Source organism: Mauremys reevesii, linkage group 2, assembly GCF_016161935.1.
Source record: "Mauremys reevesii isolate NIE-2019 linkage group 2, ASM1616193v1, whole genome shotgun sequence".
Taxonomy (NCBI): domain Eukaryota; kingdom Metazoa; phylum Chordata; order Testudines; family Geoemydidae; genus Mauremys; species Mauremys reevesii.
Window position 1 is genome coordinate 202,973,690 of NC_052624.1, and position 21,276 is coordinate 202,994,965.

Sequence of the window (21,276 nt, forward strand, 5' to 3'; positions counted from 1 at the left end):
AAACAATTGATTAACAGGACTGTATTTTTATGTTGTGGGGGAAAAGTTTGTTAATCATATATATTTTTACAAGGTTTTAGTTCTTTAAAAAGCCACCTGGCTTTCTTAAGAGGAAAAACCTGTGATTCAAATAACATTTTTTCAGGTAAGGTTTTGTTTGGCTAATAAAGCTGTTATGGTAAAGCCATATACTGTGTACGTTATGCCTTGAGTCTTCCTCTGAGTCTGTTCTGTTTATTAAATATAGCATTTTTTTTGCTGCTTTAAATTATATATGGTTTAAAAAGCCACATCACAGGGATGTAGACTTAGCAATTCAAGCTGTGACCTGCATTTACTGACAATATGGGTTTGTTCTTTATTCTTGCTTACCTCTTGGAACCTGGTTACTTGTGCAACAAAATAGACGGACAGTGAACAGACGGATACTGCAGCTGATGGTGAAACTACTGCCACAGAGGTTTGTACAGTCACCAGCATATAGTTATCAAAGAATGTAGCATGTAGCTTCACCTCTCTCAGATCCTGTATATTAGCTCTATTCTGTGCCTCTGTTGCTGCAGTTTAGATACCTTTCTGTATATGTGTGTGTTGAAAAGTTTATTTGATTCCTTAAGTTTCAAACATCCATTCTAGAGTCATTTTATTTTGGGTTTCTGTTTGGGAATTTGGCTTAACTGCTTTGTGTGTTGTGTAGGTAACAGATGGTAGTAAAATAACTTGAACAAATGCTGTTTCCCTGGGCTGTAATGCTGACTGAGGTTATGTTATCTTGTTTTTAAAATGAACATGTTAAGGAGAATTAAATGTATAAAAAGGGAGAACAGACAGATATTCAAAAGTTTCTGCTGGGAGAATTTTTATCCTCCTGGAATGTACTCAAGTTTCCTCAATCATATCTGAGACTGTGCCTTGAATTCTGTTTAACATGTAACATTTATAATACATGTATTGTTACATGTATTATTTTCAGAGGATGAAAATAAATAGCTTAGCCCTCTTCCTCAAATAAACAAACAAAACCCTAAAAATGTATACAATATAGTAAGTATACTGAATACATAAAATTCAGCCCCATTACAACTCCAGTGAAGAGGGTGTAACTTCTATGGCGTTAATGGAGTTGCAGCTGCATACACCAGGGCTGAATTTGATACAATATGAGGTAAAACCGCACAGTGTTATCAGATACATTATTAAAGGGTTTCAAAATGATCCAATCACTATTTCAAATGATAATTAAAATTACCATCAGGGAAATATTCTGTATGCAGCATATCAATGGCAATCAGATCTTGCCTGTAAATACAGTAGACTTGAATAAAGTGATAACTGCAAATTCTGTATTTGACATTCCCATTATTTGAATAATTAAGAGTAAATTTAAAAATATCAACAAGAAAATAGTGGCCCAAAAATCAGCAGAACCTATTATGAAACGGACATTATGAATGTTGATACCGGTAGAAAAAATAGAATTTTGTATTGTGTTTCCCATCTAAAATTTTATTTTTAACTATACAGAAAGGATATATTGAAAACATTTAAGATAAATTTTCACAGGTAGAGATTTTGGAACCCTGAACTTTTGAGTTCCCAACATGGTGTCTTATTAGGGACCTGATTTTTCAGAAAGCGTTGAGCACCTGACAGCTAATAAGGGCCTGATTTTCAAATGTCTCAAGTTGGGCACTCACAAACTGAAGCAACCGAAATCATCAGTCACTTCAGAAAATTTAGGATCCCAATGAGTATGCCATTCCAGAGTGCAGTTCCTGTAAGTGGATCCAGAGACAATGTATACATAATATAGCTAAAATGTGTGTATAAAAACACTCACAGAGGCAGAGAGCAAATGAATAAAATTAGTGAAATAGCATTTTATGGAATTAGATGATGTTCCAGCTTTGTATGCAGCATTGTGCACTGTCACCTTGCTTCAAAGTTTGTAGGAGACTGCTAGTAGACCATTATTTATAACTTTTAAACTCTTAGTGTCATGTAGATCTGAAGCTCTTACTATTAGCATTAAAGTATAATACAACATTACATCTCAGTAGGAGGTCTGAATGCTGGCTCATAAATGGATAGAGGATCTGTGAATATTTGAGCACACGGACATACAGAAAAATGAAGTTTTAATATCCTTTTTTCACATTTAGCAAGTTTAAAAGAAGGCTCTTGTATGAGATATGAGAACCATGCAAGGTTGGGTTGATAAATGTGTCCACCCATTTCTCCAACACTCTCAGTGGAGAGAAAATGTGATCTTAGCATTATAAAATGTACAAATCAGCTTTTGTCACCTTACATTGTTTTGCATTGGTAACGTTTTGTTTTCAAATCTTTCCTATGCTGGCAGTCGGATCAAGAGGAAGATGGAGATCTCAAGGCACAGGTACAGAATGGAAGGCCATGTGCGTTACTGAATTGTGGGTGTCCGCAGTGTTCATATCTCTCAGCATGCCATTTGCCAAGTCTTTGTGAAGCAATGCATAGAACAGCATTTTGTATCCTTTGAATATTGTGTCCCTTACCTTTCCCTTTCTTTTCACTTCTTTCAGAATAGTCTGATTAAGCGAATAAAGGGTGAAAATGTGTATGTCAAACATAGTAATCTTATGTTAGAGGTTGGTATTGGTATATACCAGTGCATGTACTGTACATGTGTGTTGGTTTTAGTGGTAAACCTGTGGATCTGCACTATGATGCATGAACTGTGTACTCCCACCTGCTAATAAATTAAATGGCTATTTTTTCTCAGATTACGATGGCTTTCTCTACCTTGTTCCATAAATATATGTGTATACATTTTGAAAGTTTCTTTATCAAGTATAGCTTATAGTGTATACGGGTAAACTTAGGAGTATTTTATTGCTCCCATGAACTAGATTTTCTGTGGAGTTATCCTTCAAAATATCACATTTTCACGAGTGTTGTGTTAGTGCCGTGATCCCTGATCCCCTAAAATACTTATTACCTTCTTCACTAACCAATTTACACATTTTGATTTTTACATTTTGGCAGCTTAGGTGAATGTTACAAAATGCCCTTGTTTTTATATTATCCAGGAGCTAGACAAAAATCAAGAAGACCTGATGAAACACCAGACCAATATAAGTGAACTGAAACGAACTTTCTTGGAAACCTCCACAGACACTACAGTGTCTAACGAATGGGAGAAGAGGCTTTCGACATCTCCAGTTCGACTTGCTACAAGACAGGAGGAAGCTCCTATGATTGAACCACTTGTGCCTGAAGAGGTCAGTGCCTTTTCATCAGACTCAGAATCATAGAAATGTAGGGCTGGAAGGGACCATGAGAAGTCATCAAGTCCAGCCCTCTGTGCTGGGGCACAACTAAGTAAACCCAGACCATCTTTGATAGATGTTTGTCCAACCTGTTCTTTAAAACCTCCAATGATGGGGAATCCACAACCTCCCTTGGAAGCCAGAACTTAACTGCCCTTAGAGTTAGAAATGATCTAATCTTCCCGTACTGCAAATAAAGTCCATTACTTTTTGTCCTGCCTTCAGTGGACATGGAGAAGAATTGATCACAGTCCTTTTTATAACAACCCTTTAACATATTTGAAGACTATTATCAGGTTCCACTCTCCCTCAGTCTTCTTTTCTCAAGACTAAACATTCCCAGTTCTTTAACCTTTCTCGTAGGACAGGTTTTTTAAACCTTTTATCATTTTTGTTGCTCTCCTCTGGACTCTCTCCAATTTGTCCACATCTTTCTTAAAGTGTGGCGCCCTGAATTGGACACAGTACTCCAGCTGAGGCCTCACCAATACCAAGTAGAGCAGGAAATTACCTTCTTTGTCTTTCATACACACTCCTGTTACTATATCTGTCAACTGCTCTTGGTGCAGTATCTCTAGGGGTCCCAGCTTTTTCCTAACTGGTCCCATTAAATTTATCTGCAATTAGACCAGTCCATAAATTCTTAACTTAAATTGAGTCTACCAGCCTTTAAATTCCAGGGCCTACAGTCTCCTTTTGTCAGTTTCTCAGAGGCCACCTGTTGCCCCTCTTCTATCCCAGACCTTTCTGCCCCCTTTCTCTCTGTTCTCCATCCTATATAGCTGGGCTCGTTTTCTTTATTGGTCCAATCTGTGGGTGCATGTTTCCATGATTGGCAGTTCTAGCAGCTGTGCTGGGGTGTGGTCAGCCTGATTGCCTCTAGCTTCTGCCTATGCTCAGTATGGAGTTTGCAAACCCCATTACATAACCCCAGAATGATTATTAGGCTTTTTTGCAACTGCATCACGTTGGTGACTCATATTCAATTTGTGATGCGCTGTAACCCCGAGATCCTTTGCAGCAGGACTACCCCCTCACCAGTTATTCCCCATTTTGTAGTTGTGCATGTGATTTTTTCCTTCTGAAATGAAGTACTTTGCACTTAGTTTATTGAATTTCATCTTGTTGAATTCAGACCAATTCTCCAATTTGTCAGGGTTGTTATGAATTCTAATCCTGCCCTCCAAAGTGCTTGCACCCCTCCCAGTTTGGTGTCATCTGCACATTTTATAAGCACAATCTTCATTCCATTATCCAAGTCGTTAATGAAAATATTGAATAGTTTTGGACTTTGGACTGACCCATGCCATGCACCACTGGATACGCATTCCCAGTTTGACAGTGAACCATTGATAACTACTCTCTGGGTACAGTTTTTCAACCAGTTGTGCACCCACCTTATAGTAATTTCATCTGGACCACATTTCCCGAGTTTGCTTATGAGAATGTAATTTCGGACTGTGTCACAAAAGCCTTACTAAAATCAAGATATAGCATATGTACTACTCCCTCCCCCATCCAATAGGCCAGTAACCCTTTCAAAGAAGGAAATGAGGTTGGTTTGGCATGATTTGTTCTTGACAAATCCATGTTGGCTATTCTTTATCACCCTATTACCCTCTGTGTATTTTATTTGAGGTCGCTCCCATTAGGTGCTTACCAAGCACTTAAAGGCATTCTCTGTTCTGAGGAAATCGCAATCTAAAGGGGACAAGATACTTTCAAATCTCGAGGGGGAGGCTTTTGTTTGTCTGTTCTGTTTTACCCCTTCATATATCTTCTGCATAAGGCGGGAATCTTGTCCCCTTATTGGTCCTTTTGGTCAGGTGCCAGCCAGGTTACTTGAGCTTCTTAGCCCTTTACAGGTAAGAGGATTTTGTGCCTCTGGCCCCCATAGGGAGGGACCCCATAGCACTGTATACAGAAAGGTGGTCACCCTTCCCCTTATATTCATGACAATGGGTCCTGCGCTTTTTGGCGGAATTGCTAACCTCAGAGGTTCACGGCAGCCATCAGTTTGGCCACTTCTGATAGAGGCTCAAACCTGCCGTTCACTCAGCTAATCTCATCACTGGCCAGTGTGGGGGAAATGGAGAACAATCCCCGCAGTCTCTGTGTCCTACCTCATGGGTCAGGGACAGGCCCGATCCCTTTCCAAATTAGACCTTCCCTTCTGGTGTTGCTCACAGACCAGGTCAACTCCTCCTGTGTCCGATCAGGAGTTTAGGGGAACCCAGGCCCACGCTCTACACTGGGTTTCAGCCTAGGGCTGTATGGATACCAGCTGTCTACAGTGTCCCCTGTATCAGCTGCATGACAGCTACAACTCCCTGGGCTACTTCCCCATCGTCTCCCCCCAGAACTTTCTTTATCCTCACTGCAGGATCTTCCACCTGAAGCCTGATCACGCTTGAACTCTTCACTCTTCCAGCAGCACATCTTCTTACTCCCTGCTCCTTGCACACCCCCTCACTAACTGGTGGGAGGTCCTTTTTAAACCAGGTGTCCTGATTAGTCTGTCTGCCATAATTGATTCTAGTAAGTTCTGAATTGGCTCCTGGTGTCTTAATTAGCTTGCCTATCTTAATTGGTTCTAGCAGGTTCCTGATTGCTCTAGGGCAGCCCCTGCTTTTGTCACTCAGGGAACAGAAAACTACTCATCCGGTGCTACCAGACTCCTGTACCCCACTGGTCTGGGTCTGTCACAGACAGTAATGGGAAAATATGAAGAAACTTGCACTTGTATGTTTGGAAACACTCCTCAGCTTCCAGTTCTTTGAACACCTGAAGAGAGAAACAGACTTTCACTCAGAAAAGCCCTGGATCCCAAATATTACAAGGAACTGCTTATACTGATCAGGGCAATGCGTTCAGGGATTGTGTACAATCTCAGACTTGTAAGGAAGCCTAAACCAGGAATTAGAAAGGGATGATTCTAAGGATCTTTCAATTTGCATCCAATATATGCAGTGCTTAGACACTGTGGTGATTGATATTCTACAGATGCCTAGGGAAGAGTCTCCTAAAAATGCAGCTACATAGTAGGAATCCAGTTCCAGTATAGTAAAAAGATATCATTCCTAAACACTGTATTTAAGCTCTGATTCAGGAAGTATAGAGCACAATTGGTAGCTTTAAGCGTGCAAATAACCCTATTGATTTATGTGGGGCTACTCAAATGTTTAAAACTATGCAGGTGCTTAAGTACCATGCTGAACTTGGTGTGGCCTTACAAAGTAAATTATGTACAGTTCTGCAGTAAGTAGTAACCCCTTTTTCTAACAATGTGGTGCAGTAACTTCTCTGCCTTTACATTTCCTAAACTAACTCTTTTTTCCCAAAGAGAGATCACACTGTCTAACATCAGATAAAGTTTAATCCATATAAAGGTAACCAACGGTACATCTTCACTACCCGCCATATCGGCGGGTAGCAATCGATTTCTCGGAGTTCGATATATCGTGTCTCTTCTAGACGCGATATATCGAACTCCGAACACGCTCCCGTCGACTCCGGAACTCCACCACTGCGAACGGCGGTGGCGGAGTCGACGGGGGAGCCGCGGACGTCGATCCCGCGCCGTAAGGACAGGTAAGTAATTCGAACTAAGGTACTTCGACTTCAGTTACGCTATTCGCATCGCTGAAGTTGCGTACCTTAGATCGAACCGCCCCCCCCCCCCAGTGTAGACCAGGCCCAAGCAACATTAAATGTATTAAATCTCTGAGTGCCTCTTCTATAAAACATAATTTCTTCATTGATGGTTTACATGAATATAAGAGCACAGATTGTGTCCCCTTTGTATTGAGAAAATCCTCAGAGTTTATACTTAGAATAGCAGCTTCATGAATGGGGCGGTATCTTTATAGTCACTGTAATCTGTTACGTCATACATCAATGGTAGCTACAATTAGCTGGAATGCTCTTGCTATCCTCCCCAAGGGATGAATCCCTATGAACAGATGACAAAGCATTCATGATGAACAGCTCTGGCTTTAGAAATCACACTATACCAGAGTCTCAGTTTGGCAGGCTTCTGGGATACAGTGCAAGACTCATCTGTTTACCTTGGCTTTTTAAAATCAGTGGCTGGGAAGATATTTATTATCAGTGGAAGAGGTGGTTATTGAAATGGCTTTTTTTCTTACTACTATTTGATAGAAATCATTTTGGTTGTCATTTTGATAAATGTGCCCAAATACGACAGAGAGAGGCTTGATAAAAATGTATAAGCAACTAAAAATCCCTGTTTACTTTGTTTTGAACGCAATGAGACTCTAGGCACATTCAACAAAATAAAAGCCCAAGCCCATACGTAAGACAAAAAACCAGCAGTAGCAAACAAACTCCCCACAAAAACAGCCATTCCCCCCCAACCACCTAAACTCTCTCAAAACCTACATGCCACCCAATTTCACCAACATTATGCACCTCAGTTCTCCCCAAAATCCACCCAAATAGATGAGGTTCAGCAAAATGCTCTAAAGATGCACAGATGTGAGGGCTCTTCTGGACCAACGGTGAGAGGGGGAATTCCAAAGGCGAAGGGCCCTCACTAGCCATGACATCTCAGCATCCTACCTCTCTTATAAACCAAAAGGATTCCTGCTCAATCAAAATCAATACCTCAGATTCCATTTGGAAACCCAGTGCATAAATGGGACAAGAAGATACAAGTGTACCCAGATTGACAAAGGTCAAGGAGTATTCAGATGCTGTGAGAATTGTCTCATGACAACAGTCTTCCCTCAGATCGTTTTTATTATTTCTTCTCAGTCAGATAGGGTCAGATTACAATATTCTTTCTCAGATAGCGTAGAATCTTTCTCTACTGTTAGCCCCGCTGACTTCAACAGGAGTCAGGGTATCACAATCTGACCCATAATAAGTTTCATTCAGCTCAGCACACCATTTCCCAGGTGTTACCCTCGTCTTCCCCAAATCAGTCCTTGAATTATTATTAACTTAAAATTTTTCTAGGCCCTCTACTGACCCATTTGGTAACATCTGACACAGGAAACTGGGAGATATTAGTTTTTAGTATCACCTACTAATTTTTCAGAGGGGTAGCCATGTTAGTCTGGATCTGTAAAAGCAGCAAAGAGTCCTGTGGCACCTTATAGACTAACAGATGTTGGAGCATGAGCTTTCGTGGGTGAATACCCACTTCGTCGGATGCATGTCATCCGGATGCAAGCTCATGCTCCAGTACATCTGTTAGTCTATAAGGTGCCACAGGACTCTTTGCTGCTTTTACTAAATTTTTGTGATTTGTATTGTAAATTGTCATAATGGCCCCATTTACTTAGACTAAGTACCACTGATCTCTCTAGTGCATTGAGTGATACAAAATAACATAATTCTATGTGCTGGAAATGTATGGTGTTTAAATAAATGGCATGGTTCCTCTGGAACACGATATATTAAGATGAGTTTTGATAACATCCAATTTCACTTGTTTTTTTAAAATAATGTAATCAATTCAAAGAGATACAGTCTACTTAAATCTCACCTAAGAATTGTTTAGTACAGTTAAAAGTAGCACCTAAGATTACTATAAGGAAATGTATAGTCCATTAGTCAGTTTCACACAACATAGGCAAAAGACTAACATTTTAAAAAATAGGAAAATGTGATTTAAAAAACACACACAGAGCTTTTGTCAGTGAGGTTCAACCAGTAGTAGCTGTTTGTTTCCTGAAGCTCAGTGAGTTATCTTTCCATGCATAGTTTGTAAATGTTGCTTATTTTGTCTGTTTTTTTATTGTTAAAATTTATATTCTTCTCAAGTGCCTAAAACATGTAGAATACATGTCACATTAAATGTTGAAAGATTACCCTTTTATCACTTCAGCAATAATACTTGCAAAAAAGATAATAAAGAATAATACACTAGATGTTATAGTAGATGGGGATTTTTCCACAACTCCCTCTCTCCCTCATCACACTGCGGGGGATATTTGGTCATAAAAATGCATTGCCTTAGAAGTGAAGGGGAGAAATGTCCCCACCCCCGTCTCAACAAGTGAGATTGTGGGATGTTGGTTGGATCAGAAAAGGGGATGGACCCCTCCTAGAAGGTATGGATGGAGTAAAACCCATGTGCAAAGATGCAGAAGCCGTGTCCCGCCTCCTGAGGTTCTTGCCTCCCATTGGCTGGCTTTGGGGTGTGGGGGGAATGGGAGTTGATTGGTCCATCCACACCCTTCCCAACAATTTAAACTTTCCCCTGGACTTCACAAGCCTCTTGCCTCTTCATCTGCTCTCCCCTCCCTGCCTTTAGCTGTAACCACAGTGAGTTTTGTTTCCAGAATGCTGGATAGGAAGGGATGGGTCTGACCAATCACTCTTTTGGGGGATGAGGATTTTTTCTCCACACTGGGCCAAACGATTAGTTTCCAAAGGGTTTTTCACTTTCCTTGCATCATTGTGGAGGCACAGTTCAGGAACAGAAGAATAGGATTTGGAAGTCTGTTAGTAAGGGATTATTTAGGAATCTTCAGTTTGTCACAATTTACAGCCTGTGTCCAGTGTGCATAAAGGTTAAAAGGGCCAGCTACCAGTGGTAAATGAGGCCTAAGTTTACACAGACCGAGATCCCCCATTTGTAACCTCTATCCCTGTCATGGGGAGTGGGTGAGAGGACTCAGAAGTGGGCTGGGCCCTGTGGAACAAGTTGTTTTTGGTTATATGGTGGGAACCCTGTAACCCCACAGTAGACTCCGTTAAATGTCTGGTATATGAGATGGGGTGGTTATATACCATCCATACCCAGTTGTAAGTTAATAAAGTTGTAGCCTGCTGCTTAAAATCCATCCCAGTGTCTATCTTTCATTCACCTGTATGTCCTGAGCAAAGAGGTACTCCTGGATTTTATTTTATTTTATTTTATTTTATTTATTATTGCTTGGAAAGTTCTTTGCTACAATCATTCCTGTTTAATTCTGTTTGCTAGTTTCTCACATGAAATAGTCTGGCAATGAATGGTTTGCTTGTACATTAGAAATGTATGAAACATAGATAAGTTTGTATATGGTATGGAATAAGAATGCATTTCAGTTATTAAAACTGTCTACTCCCCGGCCCTCTCTTATTCATTAGACCAAAGAAGAGAGAGAAAAATCTGAAAAACTTATATTTTTGCAGAAGGGAAGTACTACATTCCTGGAGTCGCAGGTAAAAACAAAACATACTTTCTTAAAATGCAATCAAATAGACTGGCACAGAGTTACTCTTTTGCTATCGTTTTCCTTTTCAAAGCCACAACTTTATGTAAAAAAAATGCTCCACAAGTAGGTATGTTATTGTGGGCAGAATGCTGCGGACGGAGAACAAGTACCCTCCAAAGATTTTGTCTACCTACTAGAGATTTGTTTCCCTGTAACAGCCTTGGGTGAATGGATTTGGGGGAGGGGAAAGTTCTCTAACTGTGCATGCATTTGCAGAATACAGAAGTCTCACTGAAAATGTTAGTGTATGAGGCACTGTTGTCATTAGAATGAATTTCCTTTATGGTGTCAAGTGAATTCAGATTATCTTGATGATGAAGTTTGAATTCTTACTGGTTTTTCCATTAGCCAAGGGAGATAGAGAAGAAGCTGCAGGAAGGAGAATCTGCTGGCACTGTTGTTACTTCTCATCAAATCATTTTCCAGAAAAGTGTTCCATCATCCTTAGAGGTTATTTTTAATTAATTTTATTTAAACCAGTGCATTGGTTTAGTTGAATAAATTAAACTATTGTAGGAATAAATAATTGGACACTGTGTACAATGAAACTGGGGTGACCAGATGTCCCAATTTTAGAGGGACAGTCCCAATTTTTGGGTCTTTTTCTTATATAGGCTCCTATTTCTCTCTCTCTCACACACACACACACACACTCTCTCCTGATTTTTCACACTTGCTATCTGGTCACCCTAATTGAAACTAAATCACGTAGCATACTTGTATGTGTATATGGGCACATTGCATTAGTATATTTTGTATTATGTTCAAACAAAATCCACAATACTCAGGATATTTAATATACTGCATAGCTAAATTTAAATAATGCTAAGGGAGTCTGATTTATTCCCATAAAAGCAAGGAAACTCAGTTAAGACTCTGCATATACAAACATGTGCTGTCCAGAGACCTCAAAATACTTTCCCAAAATAATATTTGCATGGGAGTGGGGGGGGTGACTGAATGGGCTAATTATCCTATTTTTATAACTTACCCTATTTCTTTAAAATAAAGGTCATTGTTATGGTGCATGAGCTTATAGCCAGCCAAGATTACTCAAAAACAGCCAGTCAGATGTGTTTTTTATTTTTTTTAAATGCTACTCAGCTGCAAGTTATCAGAGTAAGACCGTGCCTAAAGTGAATTAAAAATGGCCTCAAATGGGGGTCACAAAAGAAACTCTTTGCAGATTTGACGTTGCAAACAGTGATGCTGTTTATAAGTTTAATTGCTGCTGTGCCTGGTACAGCTATTACATGTTCTCAAAATAGCTACGTCAAATTCCTTAAGTTTTAATATTTTAGTGTTCCTAAAACAAAAATAAGCAATTGGATAATCTAATGTAGCTTTTATATTTCAAATATAGGGCACTGAGGATTGGGTTATTGTAGACAAAATACCTACTGAGGTAGTTGATGGTGAATCGAAAAAAATTGTGACATACAAAGTAATGACTGTGCGCAGTAAAACTGGTGACATTCCACCTGAGATATTAAAATCCAGTACCATTGAAATGCAAAGCTTTGAGGACTTGGAAAATGAAATACAATCAAAAGAGGAGAATAAACAGAAAATGTACACCTTAGGAAAGTCCTATGACACTGTATCCGGGAAAATTGTAACCATGACAAGTAAAGCTAAAGAGGGAGAGAAAACAGTGCAGTCATCACTAGAAGCATTTCAAAAAATGGAGAGGGGAATGCCAGAATCTGTGAAAATCATTCCAGTAGTGGCTGAATATGAAATTCTAGAGCCCATCACAGACGAAAAAGCAAGGAGGGGATCCGATGTACAGAGTACAAAAAGAAAGCTGTCCGAATCTTTGACACCTATAAAGGAAGCAGAGTCTCAGTTGCATAGTCCTGAAGAGGAAAGTTTGAAGAAAGCACAAAAGATGGACCAGGATTTTCATGGTGCACTGGGAAGCTTGCAGTTTGGCAGAGCTGAAAAACACCTTGACAGTGAAGCTCTGAAAGCAGGGGCATTTGGTCGGAAAGATAAGAGCCTGTCTGAGTGGAGATATTCCAGAGAACAGCCATTTACCATTGCTACTGCTCACTATGTTTCTGAGTCGTCTGCATCAAGAGTAGTGGTAACAAGTGGCTTTGACTTTGTGCCACAATTTAAAGATTAAAGCATGACATTTTTCAGGCAATACCCTCACACTACCCTACCTTGCTGCTTGGCTTTATGTTGACAATAGCCAACCCAGTTTATTTTTTTTTCTCATGATTTAAGTCAGTACCACAGTCCAAAGCAGGCATTATATAATGCTTTAAACTTTTCAAATTTATTTAGAGATCCATGTTGCTGAAATGTAGTATTGCTGCTGGGGCTTGTAATGGGGGGAAAAAAAGGGTTTGCTTGAACCAGTAAAATCCCAGTGCTAACAAGTATGCTTTTAAATTACTGCTTATAGTCATTACAGAGTTGTGCTCATTTATTTTCCCATTCCATTCCCTGTTTTCAACCTGTCTGTGTCCTTGCAACCTTATCCTCCTCTCCTCTGTCTCAGCCTAGAGTTTTGTCAGTTAACATATCTGTGTGTGTGTGTGTCTGTCTCTCTTTTGTGTATGACTCTGCATTTCTTTGTCCACTTAGACTAAACAGTCCTCCAGTGAAAAAACCTTGGATGGTTCAGATATCTTCAGTTTATTAGAGTCTGCAAGAAAACCAACTGAGTTCATAGGAGAGGTTACTTCTACTTCACATAGCAGGGCTCAGGTGGCCATTTGATTCCATCTATTAATTTTATAACTGCACACTACTGATTTTTTTTTCTTTTGTTCCCTATATTTGCACATAAGTGTGTTTGACTTATAGATATTTCAGAATCTGCATGGTTAATATTAATGCAAATGCTTGGTGTGCCTTTTACTTCCTAAGCTAGATCACAGCTAGAAACCTCACAAGAAAATCAAGTTCTATTCCTTTTTTTTTTCTTTTGTCATTTTACAGGATATTTTATTTGCTTTTAGAATGCTAGGGCATTGATACAAACAAAAAGGATAGTATGAGATTTCTTCTCCCCTTTTTAAATGCTGATTCATGGTGTGTTTTTGCTATAATAATTACCTTAAAGTAAAAACTTAAGCAACTCAGGAGAAACAAAATGGCAAACTTTAATATCATTTGTTACTTATATTTACAGTACATTGGCATTAGTAACTGGGTTAAGTTTTATTTTTCACTTCTGACATTTAGATCCATTTCCCTACAGAAAACGGAAACAAAGACCAGCCAGGAGATAAGTGTCAGCGAAATGAAGGAAGAGATTCAGCCATATCAGGATTCAGTGAAGAAGGTTGTGCAGGACACTGTACTGGTCGAGGAGAGATATGTGACGAATGTGCATGCAAGTGGGGATGCTGTTAAATTGGCTGGAGATCAGCTGGATGCTATGGCACAGGCAGTATCTGCTGTTGCTTCTAGTATGAAAGGAAAGGAGGGTTCAGCTGTGACTGAGGGGGCTAAAGAGGAAAAAAGGGAGGAGGCTGATAAAGCTGTAACCAAGCGGGAAGAAATTGCTGCTGCTTCTCATCAGCAAGAGGAGGAGCAGAGTGCAACAGTCCACGTTTCCGATACATTGGAAAGAAAACCTCATTTTGAGGTAACTAGTTATTAATAATCAGTTCTTTCTGCATTGAAGTATAAGGCAGTGATACTCAGACTGAGGCTCGGGAACTGCATGTGGCTCTTTAATGAGTCTCCTGCAGCTCTTTGCAGCACGTGATATTAAAACACCATGTGATTTAATTATTAACCAATCAGGATATTTTTGCTATATTATTAACCAATTGTAGAATACTTGGTCAATCATTTTGCTGTGAGGAAAAAAAATAGATATATATATGTATGTTTATAGACACACACAGACTCGCGTGTGTGTGTGTGTGTGTGTGTGTGTGTGTATATATATTATACACACAATGAATTTACACTACTGTGGCTCTTTTGGCTAATGATGATTGCTAATTTGGTTCCTGACCCGCTGAGGTTTGATTATCACTGGTATAATGTATACAATATTGGACTAAATTAACTCCACCGATGAAGAGTTAAATAAAATATACACAGGTAGTAGATTACATTATCACATCTTTATAGTGGGCAGTTTGTTTCTCCTCTTATTTCTTTCTTGCATGGCAGTTCTGAGGCTTGTTGCTGGTTTCCATTATCAACAATATCAGGGCCGGCCTTAGGGAAAACGGCGCCCTGACCAAACTCGTATTTTGGCGCCGCTGGCCCCCGCTGCCTCCCTGGGCTCCCCAACCCTCCATCACCCCCAGACCCTGCTGTTTTCTTCCTCATTGCCCTGAGCTCCCTTCCGCAGCCTCACAACCCAGGCCTGCCCCACTCCTTTCCTTTTGAGCATGGCATCCCCCTGGACCACAGAACCCTGGGCCGTCACCCAGGTCGCCCACCAGTAAGGCCGGTCCTGGACAACATGCAATGTATATTTTACCTAAAGGAGTGTGCAGTGCTGAAGACTGATGCCTTTTATGTAACGGATCATAAGGATTCAGTGTCCACTGCCTGTGGAAAGTTCATTAAGATTTATAGAGTTCACTTGTCCAAAAGGAACAGAAAATAATACATTCTTCTCTGTTTGTCTCAATTGTAAATAATTTACCTTGTTTTAAACTACTAAGTTTTTTCATTTTAGCTTCATTAACAGGATTTCTAAACCTATTTGTACTAAGGTGTTAAAAACCTTCATATTGTTTTGCTTCTCTTTCTGAGAGGTAATTACAAGAAAATAAACTTGTAATGTCAATCTGTTCTATTGTATTTTAAAATAAGCAAATTTTTAATATTTGCATCTTTTCTAAAGTCGACTTTCTTGAAGTACAACTTAGCATTAGATATAAAAACCACCTTGGAATATTGTTAACATATATACATGTATGGACCATTATGCTGACATTTTTTTCCTTCCTGTAATGCAGAGCACATTTATTTTATTTTTTTTCCATTCCCCAACAAAAAAAAAATCTCTGAGAAATCCAAAAGCTTTAATAAATGCTCCAATTACTTTTCCATTGAAGCAGTCACCAGTTGTGAAGACTGAAACCATCAGCTTTGGCAGTGTTTCTCCAGGTGGGGAGAAGCTTGAAATGTCTACCAAGGAAGTTCCCATAGTTCATACAGAAACAAAAACCATTACATATGAATCATCACAGGTAAGAAACTCTGCAAGACCCAGGACCTAATTTACCAAGGGCTAAAAAAATACCTGTCAGCTGCTTTAAATATGTTACAGTATTAAGTAGTAATATCACCCATAGTAAGTCTATACTAAACAGAAGGACTATATAAATATGTATGTTTATCTGAAGGCACTCTTATTTGTACCAGTATGCGGTCTTTTGTGAACACTGCTTAGACTACAGGACTTTGATGTATATCCTTAAAAAACAGTATGAGACATATACAAGGGGGGGAGGGATAGCTCAGTGGTTTGAGCATTGGCCTGCTAAACCCAGGGTTGAGTTCAATCCTTGAGGGGGCCACTTAGGGATCTAGGTCAAAAATTGGTCCTGCTAGTGAAGGCAGGGGGCTGGACTCAATGACCTTTCAAGGTCCCTTCCAGTTCTAGGAGATAGGTATATCTCCTATTATTATTATAAACAAAAGTACTCTTGTAAACTTATGAGGTGATGCAAAATTCTGAAGTAGAAACGTAAGTAATGAAATAACATCTAAGTCCTATGGGACGGGTCTGACCACTCCTGGCCATTAAACAACCACATCATTCTTTTTGTAAGGGTATTACAAAAAGAATATTAAGATATTCTTAATACAATAAGATATTAATTTTGGTGTTCAGATGAAATACCAACTCAAGCAATTACCTTCTACCTCTGAATTCTCCAGGCAGTTCCAGTTGCATGTAGAATTCTTCACTTCATGTTCCAACTGTTGATGTTTATTGTTAAGCAGCTGCTGCATTCCACTCTAGAAGTAGCCACAATAGGAACTATTTGCAAAGCACTTTGAACACCACCAGGCATAATAGAAATGCTGCTGTTTCAGTCAAATGGACTAGCCTGTCAGCTATAAAGAAATATCCCAGCAGCAAGTAGTTTATATCATCAACCACATTCTTTATGCAGAAGTCTAGAGACAGGAAAGCTCAGCCAATATCTCCATTTTTCACAAACTATTTGTGGCATTTTTTTTTCTTTTGGCTATTTAGGCAGATTCTGGTGCTGACTCAGAGCCAGGTGTGTTGATGAGTGCACAGACCATCACATCTGAAACTACCAGTACTACAACTACTACACATATCACAAAAGTAAGAAAATGAGGGGTTCAGTCCTTGAATAGATGTATTTTCAGAACTTTGACCTGACTGTATAAATCAATATTTATTTCAGAATATGGATGTATGCTAATATTTTCTGTGTGAAATCCTATCTAGTGTATATACTTATGTAGTCCCTATGGCAGTAGTGTCTGAGCACCTCACAACATCCCTGTGAGGTAGGCAATTGTTATCTCCATTTTACACACGAGGCACAAAGAGATTAGGTGGCTTGCCCAAGGTCACCCAGTAAGTCTGTGGCAGAGCAGGATATTGAATCTGGGTCTTCCAAGTCCCAGGCCAGCACCCCAACCCCTGGACCATCTTTCCTCCCTAAGCGTAACTCCCATTATCCTCACCGAGTATGTCTACACAGCAAAGGAAAACCAACAGCTGGCCCATGCCGGCCGACTCAGGCTGCGGGGTAGTTTGATTGCTGTGCAGGCTTCTGGGTTCAGGATGGGGTCTGGGCTCTAGGACCCTATGGGGCGGGAGGTCCCAGACCTCAGGCTCCAGCCCAAACCCAGAAGTCTACACAGCAATAAAACAGCCCCACAGCGCAAGCCCGCGCCAGGTGGCACAGGCCAGCTATGCGTGTCTAGTTGCTGTGCAGACATACCTACTGGGGCCAGAATTTAAGCCTATCTGGGTGAAATTCATCTCTGGGCAAAGGAGTCACACAAGGTCACACCCCACTTAAGAGCCCTCACAATTGGACTTAAGTAGGAGCAGAGGCTTTGTGTTTCTCCTGTTGTGCGTGTAAATATGCTGTATAACCATGCTTTTCTTTCATATGTTGGATATGCAGTTGATGTCAACCATTCTGATATATGCACTATATAACCATCTTTTCTGAAACTCTTGCTAGGTGAACTGTTCCTGCTCATTTATCGTCAGATTCTGGAACTGTTTCTTTGAGCAAGCAGCACCACTTTTAAATGAGTGTTTATTTGTATTTGTTCCTCTCACTTTTAGACTGTGAAGGGAGGCATTTCAGAGACAAGAATTGAAAAACGAATAGTCATCACAGGAGATGCAGATATTGACCATGATCAGGTAGAGTATATAAGCTACAAAAAGCTGCCCTGAACTGAAAACTACCAAAGAGGGTATATTTAACCTTAAACTTTAAAACACTGTTCATACTGGCATGCCTTAAACTGGATTAGTATTTAAATCAATGATAGTATATTTTAATCATTTTTCCTCATTTGTAAATTGTGTAATTTCTCATGAATCTCTCCACCTTGCTACTGATCATGCATGTTCCACCTCCTTTTTGTTTTTGCCCTTCTGTGGTTTCCTTGGGCTAGGCGCTGGCTCAGGCAATTAAAGAGGCCAAAGAGCAGCACCCTGACATGTCAGTGACCAAAGTAGTGGTACATAAAGAGACAGAAATCACACCAGAAGATGGGGAGGATTGACCCACAGGTAAGAGGAATAGATGATTTTCCTAGGCACTCACTGGGCTGGCATGCAGCTAAGACATTCTCCTTCCATAATTCACCTCTAACTCCTTATTTCTCTCACTGGCATTTGCAAAAACCATGTGAGCCAAGTATTAATTCTGGAATTTACTTCAGATGTAAATTATACACATTTAGGTCTATGTATTTTTCTTTGTTTAATAGTGCCAGTTAGAGAAATGGAAATTTGCTTTTGTTGGCTCTCTGGATGTTACTCATCCGTGCTTTGATGTATTCCTAAAATTTCTAACTCTGCGATCAAAAATCTGTTGTCTGTTTATATATGTGACTTAAGAACAAAAACATTTTGTTCTTAAAGGTACAATTTTAATTTCTTTTAAAATGCTGAGGGAAATAATTATAGCTACTTATCCTATTTTAGGCACAAATATGGCACAATTTAGGATTTTAGTTCAAACTTGTAAAGCTTTGTGGTTCAATTTACTTTTATTAAACCCAAATTAATTGTTGTGTCAATATTTGGATGTCTTGACTTCCTCGTGTTTTGTAAGGATATTTTGTGTTTGAAAGTGGCATTGTTTCTCAGAATGAGATAATAATGCAGCTTTTCTTGTGTCAAGCTGTCTTCAGTAAAGGCATGCTTTCCAACTAAGTTTGGCTAAACGGTCATCTTGATAATATTGTATTTACTGTATGTGCAGAAACATATCATACATACTAACCTGCTATGCAAGAGCTCTTAATGACAGCATCATCCATAGGCTGCTTTGAATGCTGTATGCACTCACAAAAAGAGGCTGTGGTCTAATTTGTCTGAAATGATAGCAGCATCATAGTCTTGAAGCACTATGTATTCCCTAGCATTTGGTATAAGTAACATAGTATGATGTGCAGCATCTCTTGAAAGTTTACTACTTTCCTGCTTTGGATGAGGAAATATAAATGCCTAAAGCAAATGTGAGTAAGACCACTATTACTTACTTTGGAAAATGGCGCCAGTCGTTAAGGAATGAGCACCAATAACAGTTATGGTCTTCTGCTAATCAATTCAGAGAAAACAGTAAAGTGGCCTGATCCAAAGCCCACTGAAATCAATGGGGGTCTTTCCAATGCACCTTGGATCAGGCCCAAGGTTGGCAGTTACTTATACTGGAATCATGTGGTTATAATATTGTTGTCAGCTGAAGTATGCAACATGAGCCCCTTTTCACCCTTGATTTGAGAGAGAGAGAAACTCAGTTGTTTCAAATAATTAACTCGGTTCTCTTTCCTGCAGGAATAATTTAGCTTGCATACGAATCCAGTCATGCACACCCTTAGGAATACCAGAGCCTATATGGAGTCTCAGTTCTAACCTGACTGACTTGTATCTGTCCATGGAAAATTTCAGTACCGAAGAATTGATCGTAAATGCTAATAAAGACACTGGCAGAGATATTTTCCCGTATAAAGCAATCTGAATCAGCATCAGTAAAACAATATTGCATGAAGCAAAGATAAATTTACAGAAAAGCAGCATTTTAAATTTTCATTATATCTAAGTTTTCAGCTATACCTGCACGTTCATAAACAATATAAACAGTGATCTAATGTAACACATAAACAGTTCATGCCTTTCACATTTTATTAAATCTAAACATACTAAAATTTGTTAGGTGGCAAACCTTTTGTTTATGGATTCTGTAACTGAAGATTACCCTAAACTGCTAGAAGCTGTATAGGTACTATGTATAATGTTTTATCACACATTAGATGTGCCAATAACACAGTTTATACAGGAAACAATTTGAATCTTGTATTTGTTTTATCTGGTTTTATTACTGTTGCCTGATTAAAAAAAAAAGATGAATCTCTAATCTTATCAAAATATTTAAATTCTTACAAAATGTGCTTTGCATACCTGATTTAATACCTTGTGAGGTAGTAAAGATTTCAGCACATTTACTTGACTTTAAGATTTTTTGTCAGCTTTGTTCAGAGTTAAAGACAGAAAGTTTCCAGTCACCCTTCAGAAGTTCTAACCCTGTAAATTATATGTGGTTATTTTGGAGAAAGTCTGTATTTTCCTTAGTTTATAGTGTTACAAAATTATTACTCTGAAATAACCTTGATGGTTTTTTATTGACTTCCCTTTTGTTCTCAGAGAAAAAAATGCTTCATTTCAGAATCTGGTCAGCACCATTTATGATCTAGTTCAGAGCCAAGCCTTAAAATGTACAGAACATCCACCGAAAACTCATTAGTGTTCCGTTATAATGTCCACTGAAGGGATATAGTCTCCATTACACTCTCAGCTGCGTCACAACACATGGTGAATGTATGTTTCTGCATAGTGAAATAAAAGTGGTAAATGCATCCAAAATTGTATTGTTCTGTGTCTAAAAGAATCCAGTGTTTTTATATTCAAAACCCAAGTAATATCTGTATGATATCAAAGGCTTTATTCATCTGCATAGGAGGTGAGTCCTGTCTTACAATAGACCACAGTATGCTGTGCAGACAACTGGAGTTTGCAGGGGAGCCTACGGGATAATAATATGAAAATGTACTCCTTTGGGTAAAATGATGTTAGCAAAGGAAAAAGAACATTATGCTTCTTTTTTCTATAGCGGTGTACTGTGTTTCAGTTAAGTTAAATGGAAATTATTTGTGTTTGGCTAACAAAATTATAATGAAAATGTAGCATTGGCTCAAGATCTGTTTTCTTTTATATATTTGCTCTGAATCATGGATGAATTATCTATTTAAGAGAATCCTTACTTTTCTGTTTGCTGTTGCTTGCTCCTTGACCACACATGGCTGGCATTCCCTTGGTGATTTAAGATGAATTTGTAGAGGCTAACTCACCCGTCAATCCATAAACCCTGGTAGGATGCAAGAAATAAATACAAGTGAACTTGTGTACACAGAGCTCCCTCTTATTGACTTCAGTGGAGAGCAGGATTTGGCCCACAGATTTGTTACAAGTATTTATTTTCTTAATTTAGAAAGAAAGAAAAGAGAAT

At 39.1% G+C, this 21,276-nt stretch overlaps 1 protein-coding gene across 25 annotated transcripts in view; it reads left to right on the forward strand.

The window, feature by feature from the left end:
* Positions 1-20,626, forward strand: part of EPB41L3 (erythrocyte membrane protein band 4.1 like 3) — a 201,346-nt gene extending 180,720 nt beyond the window's left edge. For 13 of the 25 annotated variants that reach the window (XM_039521897.1, XM_039521900.1, XM_039521914.1 and 10 more), the window contains 13 exons: positions 407-460; positions 2,363-2,398; positions 3,072-3,263; positions 10,413-10,487; positions 10,889-10,990; positions 11,904-12,629; positions 13,139-13,261; positions 13,758-14,147; positions 15,586-15,720; positions 16,737-16,835; positions 17,820-17,900; positions 18,158-18,275; positions 19,548-20,626. In XM_039521897.1, coding sequence (XP_039377831.1) covers positions 407-460; positions 2,363-2,398; positions 3,072-3,263; positions 10,413-10,487; positions 10,889-10,990; positions 11,904-12,629; positions 13,139-13,261; positions 13,758-14,147; positions 15,586-15,720; positions 16,737-16,835; positions 17,820-17,900; positions 18,158-18,268 — 2,124 coding nt within the window. In that variant the 3' untranslated portion in view covers positions 18,269-18,275; positions 19,548-20,626. The remainder of the gene's footprint in view (positions 1-406; positions 461-2,362; positions 2,399-3,071; positions 3,264-10,412; positions 10,488-10,888; positions 10,991-11,903; positions 12,630-13,138; positions 13,262-13,757; positions 14,148-15,585; positions 15,721-16,736; positions 16,836-17,819; positions 17,901-18,157; positions 18,276-19,547) is intronic. The other 12 variants (XM_039521899.1, XM_039521921.1, XM_039521922.1 and 9 more) reach the window with 9 other exon arrangements.
* The last annotated feature ends 650 nt before the right edge of the window (positions 20,627-21,276 follow it).